We start from the raw sequence: 12,752 nt of genomic DNA, 5'->3' as shown, positions 1-12,752 counted from the left end.
ACTGAAAGTTTAAAAAAAATAAAGACATCGTGGTGGTCATTTTGCAATATACACAAATATTGAATCATTATGTTGTACACCTGAAACTAATATTATATGTCAATTATATCTCAAATAAAAAACTACAGATAAATTAAAATGGAATTCTAAAAAATGTTCAAGTAACCCACAGGAAGGCAGGAAAAACAAAATAGAGGCATAAAAAACAGAGAGAACAAGCAAAAAACAAAAAATAAAATGGCAGACTTAATCTCTAACACATCAATAATTACATAATTGTAAACAGTCTGAATATATTAATTAAAAGACACAGATTGGTTGAATGGATTAAAAAACACAATGCAACAATATGGTGTCTATAAGAAACTTACTTCAAATATAACAATATAGGCAGGTTGAAAGTAAAAGAATTATGTAAAATTAATCAAAGAAAAGCAGGAATGAGTATATTGATATCAAATAAAGTAGACTTCAGAGCAAAGAAGATTACTAGACACTGAAAGGGATATTATAATATAATGATAAAAGGATCAATCTACCAAGAAGACAGCAATCCAAACTGTGTATGTACCAAACAACAGAACTGCAAAATATGTAAGGCAAAAACTGATAGAACTGAAAGAAGAAACAGACAAATCCACAATTACAGTTTGATTTTCAACACTCCTCTCTCAACAATTGGTAGAACGACTAGACAGAAAACCAACAAGGACAGAACTCAACAACATCATTAACTAATAGGATCTAGTCAGCATTTATAGACACTTCATCTAATAACAGCAGAATACACGTTATTTTCAAGTGCTTTTGGAACACGTACTGTAGACCATATTCTGAGTCATAAAGCAAACATCAACAAATTTCAAAGAGTAGAATCTATGTAGGGTGTGTTCTCTGGTCACAGTGAAATCAAACTAGAAATCAGTAATAGAAAGATAACAGAAAACTCTACAAAAACCAGAGTAAACAACACACTTCTAAATAATCTAAGAGTCAAGAAGGAACTCAAGGAAAATGAAAAAATAAATTGAACTAAATAAAAAATGAAAATACAACATATCAAAATTATGGAACACAGCTAAAGCAGTGCTGAGAGGAAAATTTATAGCCTTATGTGTACATTAGAAAAGAGAAAAAGCCTCAAGTCAATCATCTAAGTTCTCATCTCAAGATCCTGTAAAAAGGAGAGAAAAATAAACCCAAAGCAAGCAGAAAGGAGGAAATAGTGAAGATAAGAACAGAAATCAGTGAAACTGAAAACAGAAAAACAATAAAGAAAATCAATGAAACAAAGAGCTAATTCTTTGAAAAGATCAATAAAATTGACAAACCTCTAACAACGTTGACAAAGAAAAACAGAGAGACTACATAAATTATGAATATCAGTAATGAAACAGAGGATATCACTACAGATGCTGCAAACATCAGAAGGATAATAAGGGAATAATAATAACAAGTCTACACAATTTGACAACTCAAGTCACAAATAAATTGGACAATTTAGACAAAATGGCTGAATTAGGGGCTTCCCTGGTGGCGCAGTGGTTGAGAATCTGCCTGCCAATGCAGGGGACACGGGTTCAAGCCCTGGTCTGGGAGGATCCCACATGCCGCGGAGCAACTAAGCCCGTGAGCCACAATTACTGAGCCTGCGCGTCTGGAGCCTGTGCTCCGCAACAGGAGAGGCCGAGACAGTGAGAGGCCCACGCACCGCGATGAGGAGTGGCCCCCGCTTGCCGCAGCTGGAGAAAGCCCTCGCACAGAAACGAAGACCCAACACAGCCATAAATAAATAAATAAAATATAAACAAAATGTGGTATATATACATACAATGGAATATTATTTGGCCTTAAAAAGGAAGGAAATTCGAACACATGCTACCACATGGATGAACCGTGAAGACACTACGCTAAGTGAAATAAGCCAGTCACAAAAAGACAAATACTGTGTGATTCCACTTCTGTGAGGTCCCTAGGGTCAAATTCAGAGACAGAAAGAGGAAGGGTGGCTGGCAGGCCCTGGGGGGAGCGAGAAATGAAGAGTTGTTGCTTAATGGAGTTTCACTTTTATAAGATGAAAGAGTTCTGGAGATTCCCTTCACAGCAGTGTAACTGCACTTAGCACAGCTGAACTGTACACATAAAAATGGTCAAGATAGTCAATTTTGTTATGTGTAATTTTTTTTTAATTAATTAACTTATTTATTTATTTTTGGCTGTGTTGGGTCTTCGTTTCTGTGCGAGGGCTTTCTCCAGTTGCGGCGAGCGGGGGCCACACTTCATCGCGGTGTGCGGGCCTCTCACTATCGCGGCCTCTCTTGTTGTGGAGCACAGGCTCCAGAGGCGCAGGCTCAGTAGTTGTGGCTCACGGGCCCAGCTGCTCCGCGGCATGTGGGATCTTCCCAGACCAGGGCTCGAACCTGTGTCCCCTGCATTGGCAGGCAGATTCTCAACCACTGCCCCACCAGGGAAGCCCCTGTTATGTGTATTTTACCACTAGTTTTAAAAAAAGAAATGCTTAGGTGCAAATCTAATAACACATGTACAGGTTTTGTAGGCTGACAACTACACAATGCTGATAAAGAAATCAAAGATGATCTAAATAAATGGAAAGACATATCATGTTCAGAAATTTCAAGATTCAACATAGGAAAGATGTCAGTTACTCCCAAACTGATATACAGGTTTGACACAATTGCTATCAAAATCCCAGCAGGAGTTTTTGTAGGTATAAATGTTGCTATAAAATGTATACGGAAACACAAGGGAACTAGAACAGCGAAAACAATTTTGAGAAAGAAGAATAAAGTAGGAAGAATCAGTCTACCCAATTTTGATAATTACTCTATAGCAACAGAAATCAAGGCTGTGTGTTATTGGCAGAGGGGTAGACACAGAGATCAATGATGAACAGAAGAAGGAAGTCACAAATAGACACACAAATATGACCAGCTGATTTCTGACGAAGGTGCAAAGCAATTCAATGGAGGAAAGATAACTTTTTCAACAAATGATGCTGGAGCAACTGGACATCCATAGGCAAAGAAATGAACCTCAAAAAGAAGAAAAAACAAAAAAAAGAAGAAAAAAAGAGAAATGAACCTCAACCTATGTTTCACACATTACACACCTTACACAAAAGTCAATTTCAAATGGATCACGGGCTTAAATGTTTAACATAGAACTACAAAACTTCTAGGAAACAGGGAAACATCTTTGGGATCTAGGTCTAGGCAGAGAGTTCTTAGACTTGATAACAAAAGCACAAACCATAAAAGGAAAAGCAGAAAAAAATGGACTTCGTCAAAAGTTGAAAACTTTTGCTCGGCAAAAGACGCTGTTAAGAGGATGAAAAGACAAGCTATGGAGTAGGAGAGAATACTTTCCAATTACACATCCAGCAAAGGACTAGTAGTATGTTGGATACATAAATAACTCTCAAGACTCAATAGTCAAAAAACAAACAATTCAATTAGGAAATGGGCAAAAGATGTGAAGAGACATTTCACCAAAGAAGATACACAGACAGTTAAGTAAATACATGAAAAGAAACTCAGTATCCTTAGTCATCAGGGAAATGCAAATTAAAGCCACAGTGAGGTATCACCACACAGACACTGGACAGCTAAAATGTAAAAACAGTGACAACACCAAGTGCTGATGGGGATGCAGAGAAACTGGACCATTCGCACGCCGCTGGTGGGAGTGTAAAATGGTGCAGCTACTTTGGAAAACAGCTGGGCAGTTTTCTTAAAAAACTAAACATGTGACCACCCACAGCTTTCCTTAGGTCCCTGGCACGATTCTACATACTTTTCATATAAGAGCTCATCTAACCACCTCAAGAACCTGGGAGATGCCACCATTGTCCTCACTTTACAGATGAAGAAACAAAGTCCCAGAGAGGTTAAACGGCTTGCCTAAGGTTACACAGCTCGGAAGAGCAGACACCAGAACTTGAACCCAGAAATCTGGCCCTAGAGTCCACTCTCAGAGCGGCTGTGCTGTCGGGGCCTCTCTTAGAATTTCCTGGACAGAGCTGCTGTGGGTTGGGCTGGACCAGGCTGTCTAGAGACCGGGTGGGCCTGAGGGCTGGCTCGGGGCGGCTGGGGGGCTATGGACGGGTCTTCCCTCGCCCCACCGGGCAGAGTGGGCAGGGGCAGACCCCACCACGCACAGCTGCCTTCTGGGAAGGGTGGGCTCTTGAAGTCAGTGGAGGCCATGCAAAGCCACAAAACTGCCTGGGCCAGCGGCTGGCGGCCCTGCTGCTGAGCTGGTCTAGGCTTCCTTGTGGCCACACCCAGGGCAACCACGTCTGGGGCCAACCGCAGGGGAAGGCAGGCCGGCCTGGAGCAGAAGACAGTGTGGGCATTCCTCTATCATTATGGAGGGTCCTGACTGCAAGACAGCAAGGGGGGCTGTGTGTGTGAGATGGGGGGTAACAAAAGCTCTGTGTGAGGGACGGTGACAGGAAAAGCCGGTCCAGAGGAGGGCAGGGCAGGGGCTGCACACGGCTGTACCCGGGGTCACGTGGCCCCTCTTCCAAGATTTGCTTTTGTTCCCTCCCTCCCTCTTTCCTTCCTTCTCCTTGAGAGAGTTTAAATGTGGCAGGGGTGCATGCACATGTGTACGCACACACACACACACGCACGCACACACACATACCCTCATCAGGAAACAAACAAAAAGTTCTCTGGGGTCAGCAGCCGTATTCTGGGCCAGCTCCCTGCGGTCTGCCTTGGCTGGACGTCCTGCTGCCTGTACGTCCTCTGAATCAGTCAGGGTGTCTGGCCGAGCTGGTAAATTCCTTAGGGACAGGCCCTGTGCACGTGTAATTCAATCTGAGCAGGACCAACACAAATAAACACTACGTCAGGGCTTTAAACAAAGTTTGATTATTTACTTTTGAGGGGAGGGCCCATCCGTGTTGGAGGCTCCCATGATGACGGCGGTTTCAGGTGGCCTGGCCTGGGTGCTGGGCTCACAGAGCCTGGCCCGGGTCCCATGGGAAAAGCCCGGATGGGATGGGGAGTGGCAAGAGCTGGACAGCTGGGAGGGGACACCCAGAAGGACACAGCTGGACGCCATGCCTGAGGGCATCTACTGGGGCAAAGAGCATCTCGTCCCGGAAAAACTAACCCTGCATGTCCTCCTGCACAGTTAGAGAGGGCCCTGCAAGGCCTCCTCTGCACCAGTGAGGACTTGTTGGAAGTAGGTCAGACAGGCATTAAAGTCCCCATTTCACTGACGGCAGCCGAGGCCTCAGGGTGGAAGAGGAACTCGCACCTGGGTCTCTGGACTCCAGTCCCGAGCTTGTCCTGGCCCACGACGCTCTCCGGAGCTAAGAGTACAGCTTGGGACCTGCAGGTCTGCAGGCTGGAGAGGGTTTGGTCGCCACAGAACCGCCACGCGGCACCTTGCACGCCTCAGCCTGGAGGTGTTCCAATATCCCTGCTCCCCCAGTGTCCTCACCGTCCCATCACGATCCCCCGACTTTTCTACTGCATCTCTGATCACACTCCCATCCACACACACGTGAATAAAACACTCTGTTGTAAAGGCCTTTGCTCCGAAGGGGCTCAGTGAACGTGAGCTGCGTGGACAGTCAGAGGAAGGTGCAAGGATGACGGGATGAATGCACGAACGCGCCCCAGGACGCACGCGGCACCGCAGATGGTCCCCTGCTGCCGATGGCTGGACCGGGACGTCGTCGGCACCCCGGGTGCTGGGCCCGCTCAGACTGCTTGCAGCCTTTCCCCTGTGATAAACGATCCTGCAGAGAACATTCTTGCTGCTAGATCTTTGTACACATTGATGATCATTTACTTAGGATAAATTCCTATGTAATCCCCCTTTAATAGTGGGATAAACAAAACCATATTAGGAAGGGAAATTTACTGCAGAAGAAAAATAAAACTATAATAAGCGATTCTCGGCAAAACAGAAGGCTGGCCAGGCCCCCTGTTCTTGACTGTGGATAATCTAGGGGCCCCTGTAGTTGCAGTGTTGGGCTCCCATAGCCAGAGACCCAGGGTCCTCACCCCGGGCCCCCCTTCACCCAGGCCTGGCCCCTCGGCTGTGCTGCAAACGCGGGCAAGTCAGCCCACCCACCGCAGAAGCCCAGAAGTTGCTCAGCAGATGCAGACACTGTCTGCAGGCAGGTGAGCCAGGACGTCGCAGGGAAGGGAGGGAGCTGCCACTTATTCGTCGGCACCTACAACGCGCCAGGCTCTGCGCTCGGAGCCCCGCCTGCACAACCTCATCCCCATCTCATGTCGTTCTCACAGCAGCCCCACCACCGCCTCGGCGTCACTGGTGAGGACCAGGCTCCGGGAGGTGGCCCGACGCCCCCCGTCACACTGCGGGCGCGGGAGGTTCCGGCCTGGCCAAGCCCGGAGCCCAGTGCCGCAAGCCCGCGTGGCTCGGAGTGTGCTGACAGCACGCACACTGTCACCAGGCCACGGTCACCAGGCCTGGCAGGGACGGAGCAGCCCGAGGCACCTCCACCCTGGCGGGGGCGGGGTGCACGTAGACACAGCGGAAATGGGTGCCAAGATGCCGTGAAGCTCAGGAAACTCGAGGCTCGGTTGCCTTAGCAACGGGCAACCAGGGTCAGCGGCAGAGCAGAGGCAGCTGCAGGGCTGGTGCTGGAAAATAGGCCACGCTGTCCGGCCCGGGTTCCAGGGACCGGAACTCCCGGAGGCCACGCGCTCCCACACCTGCGCTCCCGGGAGCAGGCCCGCGCTCAGGGGCGGGAAGGGCCACCGCCACCCGGGTCTCAGCACTCAGCCAGCCTGGGGACACCCTCCAGCAGAAGCCAGGCGGTGAACAAGGTGGAAAAGCCCTGTGTCCCACCCCCTGGGCACCAGGCAAATGTCCCACAGCCGCTCTGAAGACTCACCTCCTGTCTCCTCTAAGGACAGACTCCGGAGGGCGTGCGCCCGGCTGCGGGGCCCCTTCCCACCAGCCGACCTGTGCCTCCTGGGACTGCAGGCCAGATGAGGACGGGGTGTGTGGCCAGACGCCCCCGGAACTGGAGGGGACCGGATTCAGGGCTGTCTTGCCAAGCCCTCCTGACCCTGGCAGTTGCTCGCTCTTGGGATTTGCTGCCCTGCAAGGGAGGGAGGGGTGGCCCTGGGCACGGCCTGCACGTGAGCCACAGGCTCCTACTAGGGAGGGAACCTGCTATAATTTTTTGTTTGGTGTTTTCCAGGTCAGCTTAATCAGGACACAAGAGAGGCCAGGGGCTTCCACCAGGATGGCTGCGGTGCCACTGTCATAATAAACACATCCTAGTAAACGATATAAATAATAAATTATAAATCATAATGAATAAAACAGATACCGTATTTTACGGTTAGAACATCTTCACATGCATTACCTCACTGGGTTCTCACAATAATCCCGTGAGCCAGGCAGGCAGGTGATAGGTTTCCCTTTATTTCGCAGGTAAACTGCAGATGAGAAGTAAAGTGACTTGTGGGCCACCCGTGGTCGGAAGCCTCCAGGGCCTGGTTCTTTGCCCTCCGCCAGGGTCTCGGAGGGTGTCCAGCTGAGCTAAGGGAGCACTCTGATGGGAAGGCTGGAAGGGCTTCCTAATGCACCCTGAGGGGGGCCCCCCGCCCCCGGGAACAGCACCCCTTTCTTCGTGCTGCCCCACAAGCTCCCAGCATCACTGCACTTTCCCTAGATGGTTTTTTCCACCAGAATCATTCCATCAGCCCTTTCTCGAGCTTAAGGCCACAGTCCCCTTCCTGCAACTACTCCCCTGCCCCACTTGCCCCAATTTAGGTATGAACTCCGGGTCTGTGGGAAGAATCCAACTGACCTCGGTTTGTGGCAGATTTGTGATGTTTATATTCTTCAACAATGCCTTGTGTCAATCACTTAGATTGTGTGAGTTCAAGCCAGGCCTAAAATAGCAAAAGAACGAAAATACACCTGAAGGACCAGAGATGTCCCAACATGTAAAAAAGCTCAGGTCGGGTCCATGGAAAGCTGTGGTTTTTATCTTGTTTCTTTAACTTTTCTGTTTATTTTTGATTAACTTTTTGGAAACCACCCTCAAGTTAGAGAAAAGTTCCAAGTCTTAGTACAAAGAACTTTCCCCCCTCCCCGAACCATTTGAGAGTACATTGCTGACTTTAGGTCATCGCCCCAGATTACGGCAGTGTTTACTTCCTAGAGTCCGTACCTTCCATGTAACCACCACCCAACCTTCATGGTCAGAAAATCAACACTAATGCACTGTCGCCGAATCCTTGTATTCTTTTCAAGCTCTGCCACTGTCTACAGGGTCCTTTGTAGTAAAGAGACCCCGTTCAGGCCCACGGACTGTATTCGGCCCTCCTGCCTCTTCCTAGGTAATTGTTTACACGCAGACACACTCCTGGCAATCTAGAACGCCTCACACGGCGTCAGATCACAGAGGGTTAGTTTCAACAACCCCGGAAGTGAAGAGAAGGTCCGGGGCCCATGACACCCTCTGAGTGTCCCCGGGGCTGAGTCAAGTGCTTCGAGATCCCTGGAGTCCTTTGCTTCAAGAACAGAAGGTGATGTTAGTTCTGGACATCAAAATCCTTCACAAATCCAAGCCCCCTTGGGGCCGGCCCCAGTATCAGAGGGGTTCTCACTGTGGCTGTGACGCCCCGCACCGTTGCCCTGGGTACCAGGAGGTGGCAGGCACACTCCCCCTGGAACAAAGCCCATGGCGGCCCACCCGACGTCAGCCCCAAGCCTGGATCATTTGAGCATATCTGGCCAGGGCTGGCTGTCCACCTCGGACAAGCCTCCAGCCAGCTCAGCCCTGTCCCCAGGGCTGCTGACGGGGCCCAACAGAGGTCCTGGGGGTGGGGGTGAGGGAATGGCCGGGTTTGCCCAGTGCAGGGAGGAAACACGCTTCTCCTGGGTGTCCTGCTGACAGGAAGCAGCTGGGAGGAGGGGAGCGGAGGGGGACCCACCCTACACAGCAGGCCGGCCCCAGGGCCCTGCCTCCCCAGGGCCTAGAAGGCCCCCCCAGAAAATTCTGTGTGCACACAAGGCACATCTGGACTTTCAGCCCAGGTAGACGCTGGGGAAGGGGGGTCAGTGAGCAGCCTGAGGCTCAGAGCCCCTGCAGTGGAGCCCCTCTCTGAGCACACACCCTGGGACAGGCTCCGTGCACACGGGGGTCGCTCGCATTCTCTTGTTGAACCCAGACAACTTCATGGAGTGACTGTCATTAACATTCCCACTTTACAGGTGAGGAAACTGAGGCCCGAGGAGGCAAAACCACACGCCTAACGGCCACAGTGATTGTCGAACCCACGTCTGCCCAGCCCATCACGCGGGCAGCATGTCTGGGTCCGTGTGTGCAGGCAGCACGGAGGTCCTCGCAGGAACTGCACGGGGCCCAGATGGGGCCGGACGTGCCACCGCCCAAAACTCAGAAGGGACGGAGACAGCGTTGATCAGACGGGGGTCAGGGCCGCAGCCTTAGGGGGCGGTGGAGGTGGGAGTGGGTGCTGACGCTGTGTTAACAAGTAGGCTTTGGAGCGTTCCGGGAAGTACAGATTCAGGCGCCAGGACTCCGGGACGGGCAGCCCAGATCTTCCCAGGGGACCTGCCAACTGGGGACAAGAAGAGCTGTCCCTGGAACACGGCCACCGCACGAGGGGTTCGCTCTGGGCTGGGGCCAGCCCCTCCCCACGCCGGAGGGGCAGGGGAAGCCCCTGGCTGCTGCGCCCCCCGACCCCGCTGCACTCCAGCCCGCCCCGTCTCCCTGCTCTCCGGGGGCCCGCCACGCCTCCTCTGATGGCCGGGGCAGCCTCCGGGGTCAGAGCGCCTGTCGGGGGTCTGATGGAGGACGACGGTGGGGCACAGCTGACCGCACAGCCAGTGGGAGCGCTCGGGGAGGCTCCGTCTCCCTGTCTGACCCTCGTGTGGGTCTGCACTGTGTAGAGAAGGGCATTCCAGAAGTGCGGCCCGGCACCGTGGGCATGCCCGGGTGCGGACGTGGCTGGGGAAGTAGGTGTGTGTGGACTGGGGGGAGGCACTGGCCACGTTGGCTTTGAAGGGAGGTCCCGGGGAGCTGTAGGTCCCGCTCCCTGGGCCTCAGACGGCCCGGGGCACATATACACACAGCTGTCTATACACACAGTGATCCCGATTGCGCCTCTCTGAGCCGCGTGGCAGCAGAGCCGGGGTGGGGGGGGCAGAGCCCAGCATCTGCCCAGCCCTGCGCCACCTGGCAGCCCCCTCTGACCACAGACACTCCTCGAGTCTGGGGACGGCCTCATCAGAGAGCCCAGCAGAGACAACCACCTGCACGCACAGAAGCTGTTTCCCCACGAGCAGGGTGGGGTGTTTGTCAGCCCCCTGCAGCCAACTGCTTTCCCCTGTGTCCGCAGGAAGGGCAGGGTGTGGGGAGGGCGTGACGCTGATTTCCAAACTCCACCTGGTTCAAGATCATAATCAGAGACCCGCGAAGAGCAGCTGGTCACCTCTCTTGTCTTCCGGAGGCTGGGGGTAGGGGTGGTCTATTCCAAAACACCGACTAACGAAGCCAGCACCCTATGGTTTGGGATCACAGACCGTCGAGCGCATTATGGAACACCCATAGGAAAGAACGTTCAAAAGGATGTGTACGGAGCTTTGCCTGATATGGAAAATGCCTGAGAAAATATTAAGCAAAAAACACAAAACCGTAGGCAGGGAGTGACACTGACCGTGAGAGAGGAGCCTGCCTGAAAAGACAGGCCAGCAGGGAGTTAACCTGTCGCTTCTGGAGGGGGTGACGTCTGTTCTATTGCCCCATCGTGAGCTCCATCAATCAGCAAAAAAATAATTGTTAAAACTTAAGGGGGAAAGGAACCCTGGCAGGGAGTCTCTGGTGCGACACTGTTGATTCCCAAGGGAAGAGGGGGGTTGTGTGTGCCCGTGGCGGGCTGGGGACAAAGCCCCGTGAGGGCCAGTACAGCCAAGGGACAGCGGGGCAGGCTGCCCGGGAGATGCGGACACCTCTCCAGCCAGGAGCACAGCTTAAGTACCGGGGCGGGGGAGGGAGTGAGCCCTGAGCAGTGTCCCCGGGCCCCGAGGGGCCGGGGGAGCAACAGTGGGGTGCTGGGGAGTGCGGTGGGCTTCCTGGAGGCCACAGGCCTGGCGCGGGCCTCCGACGTGAACTGGGGTGAGGATGGGCTGCCGGGTGCTCCGGGGGCAAGGGGAGGACTCCTGGGGAACAGAGTGAAGCTGTCAGATTGTGTGTGTGTTGGGGTGGGGAGGGGTCTGGATGTGGTGGGAGGGCCCAGAGCCGGCGGGGGCGGGGGGTGTGGGGGCACAGGGCATCTGAGAGAAGGACCGGACAGGAGGCGACTGCATTTCAAGTTGGTCTTTTAGAGGAAAGCCTGAGAGGGGCCACGGGGCGTGTGGGCATTGATTTTGGGTCTGGTCCAGTGAACCGGGGAGGGGGGCTGTTGGGGGGGAACGTCTGGCTCCTCTGGTGACGCAATGCTGGTCAAATCCTCTCCATCGTGTGGCCGGGGGTCCGGCCTCTGGTCATGGGGCCCTCAGTGTCCTCCGGAGAGGCGGGGGTGGGTGACAGCCTCCCACTGTCCTTGGATCCCCGGGGCTCCGCTAATAAAAATGATTGTAAAACACTTTGCAAACAGCAAGGCTGCTCACAACGGAGGGTTTCTTCCCCACAGAGGGGCTTCAGTTCCCTCGGGGGTCCGCCTGGAGCCTTGCTGCCCTCTGAAGAAGGGGCCCTTCTGTTCCCCCGCAGTCTGGGTGGATGCCGCATCCCCGGGAGAGCCTGGGCCGGGCCCCATGCCCGCGGCTGGCAGCCGCCCTCGAGCAGCACAAGGGGACTTTGTGTGTCTCCTCGGCCTGGAGCTGGAGCTGCCCAGACCCTCTGCTGGTGAGGACACCAGGGCACAGGGAGAGTGACACTGGAACTGCAGCTTCTCCCTCAGGAACGCAGCTGAGGACTAGCGGTGACGCTGAAACCACGGCCAGACCCTCACTGAGCCCTTCTCGGGGGCGGCCAGTTCACTCGTATTAACTCCTCTCAGCAACCCTCTCTGTGATAGGGACCCCCTCCCCGCCATGGTCCGGGACCCCAGAGATGCCCTGATGCTCTAGAACCTGTGAACATGTTCAAAAGGGTCTTTGCAGATGTGGTCAGGGGTAAGGACCGGTGATGAGGAGGTTACCCTGGACGAGCCAGGTGGACCTGATCTAATCACACGGACCCTTCAAAGCAGAGCTGCTTTCCCGCCCCGCTGCAGAGACAGAGAGAGGGCGGCATGCGGAGGGCCTAGCTGATGTTCCTTAAAAATGCAGGCAGGGCCTCCAGCCAAAGAGTGAGTGCAGTCTCCAGAGGCTGCTAAGCGAGGCCACAGGCTCTCCGGGAGCCCCCAAGGGAACGCAGCCCGGCCACGCCGGATCTTAGCCTGGCGGTTCCCTGGCGGACCTTTGACCTGCAGAGCCCTGGGGTCACAGGTGTGTGTTGGGCAAAGCCACCAAGTTGGCGCAAATCTGTCACAGCAGCAATGGGAGCACACAGCTCCGCCCTGCAGGTGAGGGACCGCAAGGGTAAAGCCCTGCTGGCACCGGTGGAGGAGGATTAGCTCCGACCACTGGTCCTCTCCCCAAGGGGAGCTGCCCCCTCCCCATGCGCCAGACCCCGTGCGAGGCCCACGAGAACTGGGGCCCCGCCAGGCGGGTTGGCCTGCAGAGCCCTGCTTGTCAGCCCCGCGGCTCTTCCCCGGTTCCTC

The 12,752-nt window shown here is 53.5% G+C and overlaps 2 protein-coding genes across 8 annotated transcripts in view; both read right to left on the bottom strand.

Moving 5' to 3' along the window:
- Nucleotides 1-12,752, bottom strand: part of NAV1 (neuron navigator 1) — a 210,739-nt gene that overhangs the window by 180,368 nt on the left and 17,619 nt on the right. The window contains exon 1 of one of the 7 annotated variants that reach the window (XM_057548861.1): nt 4,666-4,810. The exons of the other annotated variants lie outside the window; for them this stretch is intronic. The gene's annotated coding sequence lies outside the window, so the exon portion shown is untranslated. Of the gene's footprint in view, nt 1-4,665; nt 4,811-12,752 lie in introns of those variants that run through there. 7 annotated transcript variants of the gene reach the window in all.
- On the bottom strand, nt 4,951-8,709 carry LOC130705665 (uncharacterized). The gene is made up of 3 exons (XM_057533615.1): nt 8,655-8,709; nt 6,902-7,166; nt 4,951-5,773 (listed from the first exon to the last, which is right to left on the bottom strand). The coding sequence occupies exons 1-3, from the start codon at nt 8,707-8,709 to the stop codon at nt 5,263-5,265; spliced, it is 831 nt and encodes a 276-aa protein (XP_057389598.1). The 3' UTR covers nt 4,951-5,262.

The sequence above is a fragment of the Balaenoptera acutorostrata genome, chromosome 1 (assembly GCF_949987535.1).
Source record: "Balaenoptera acutorostrata chromosome 1, mBalAcu1.1, whole genome shotgun sequence".
Classification (NCBI taxonomy): Eukaryota; Metazoa; Chordata; class Mammalia; order Artiodactyla; family Balaenopteridae; genus Balaenoptera; species Balaenoptera acutorostrata.
Note: the sequence above shows the minus strand (reverse complement) of the source record. Positions and strands in the feature narration are given on the sequence as shown.

Coding starts and splice junctions, on each gene's coding strand:
- LOC130705665 (XM_057533615.1), bottom strand. CDS start 8,709: ATGGGCTTTGTTCCAGGGGGAGTGTGCCTGCCACCTCCTGGTACCCAG. Junction 7,167..8,654: donor TCCTGGTACCCAGGGCAACG/GTGCGGGGCGTC, acceptor CCTCCCTAGTAG/GAGCCTGTGGCTCACGTGCA. Junction 5,774..6,901: donor GTCCTTAGAGGAGACAGGAG/GTGAGTCTTCAG, acceptor TGTTCTCTGCAG/GATCGTTTATCACAGGGGAA.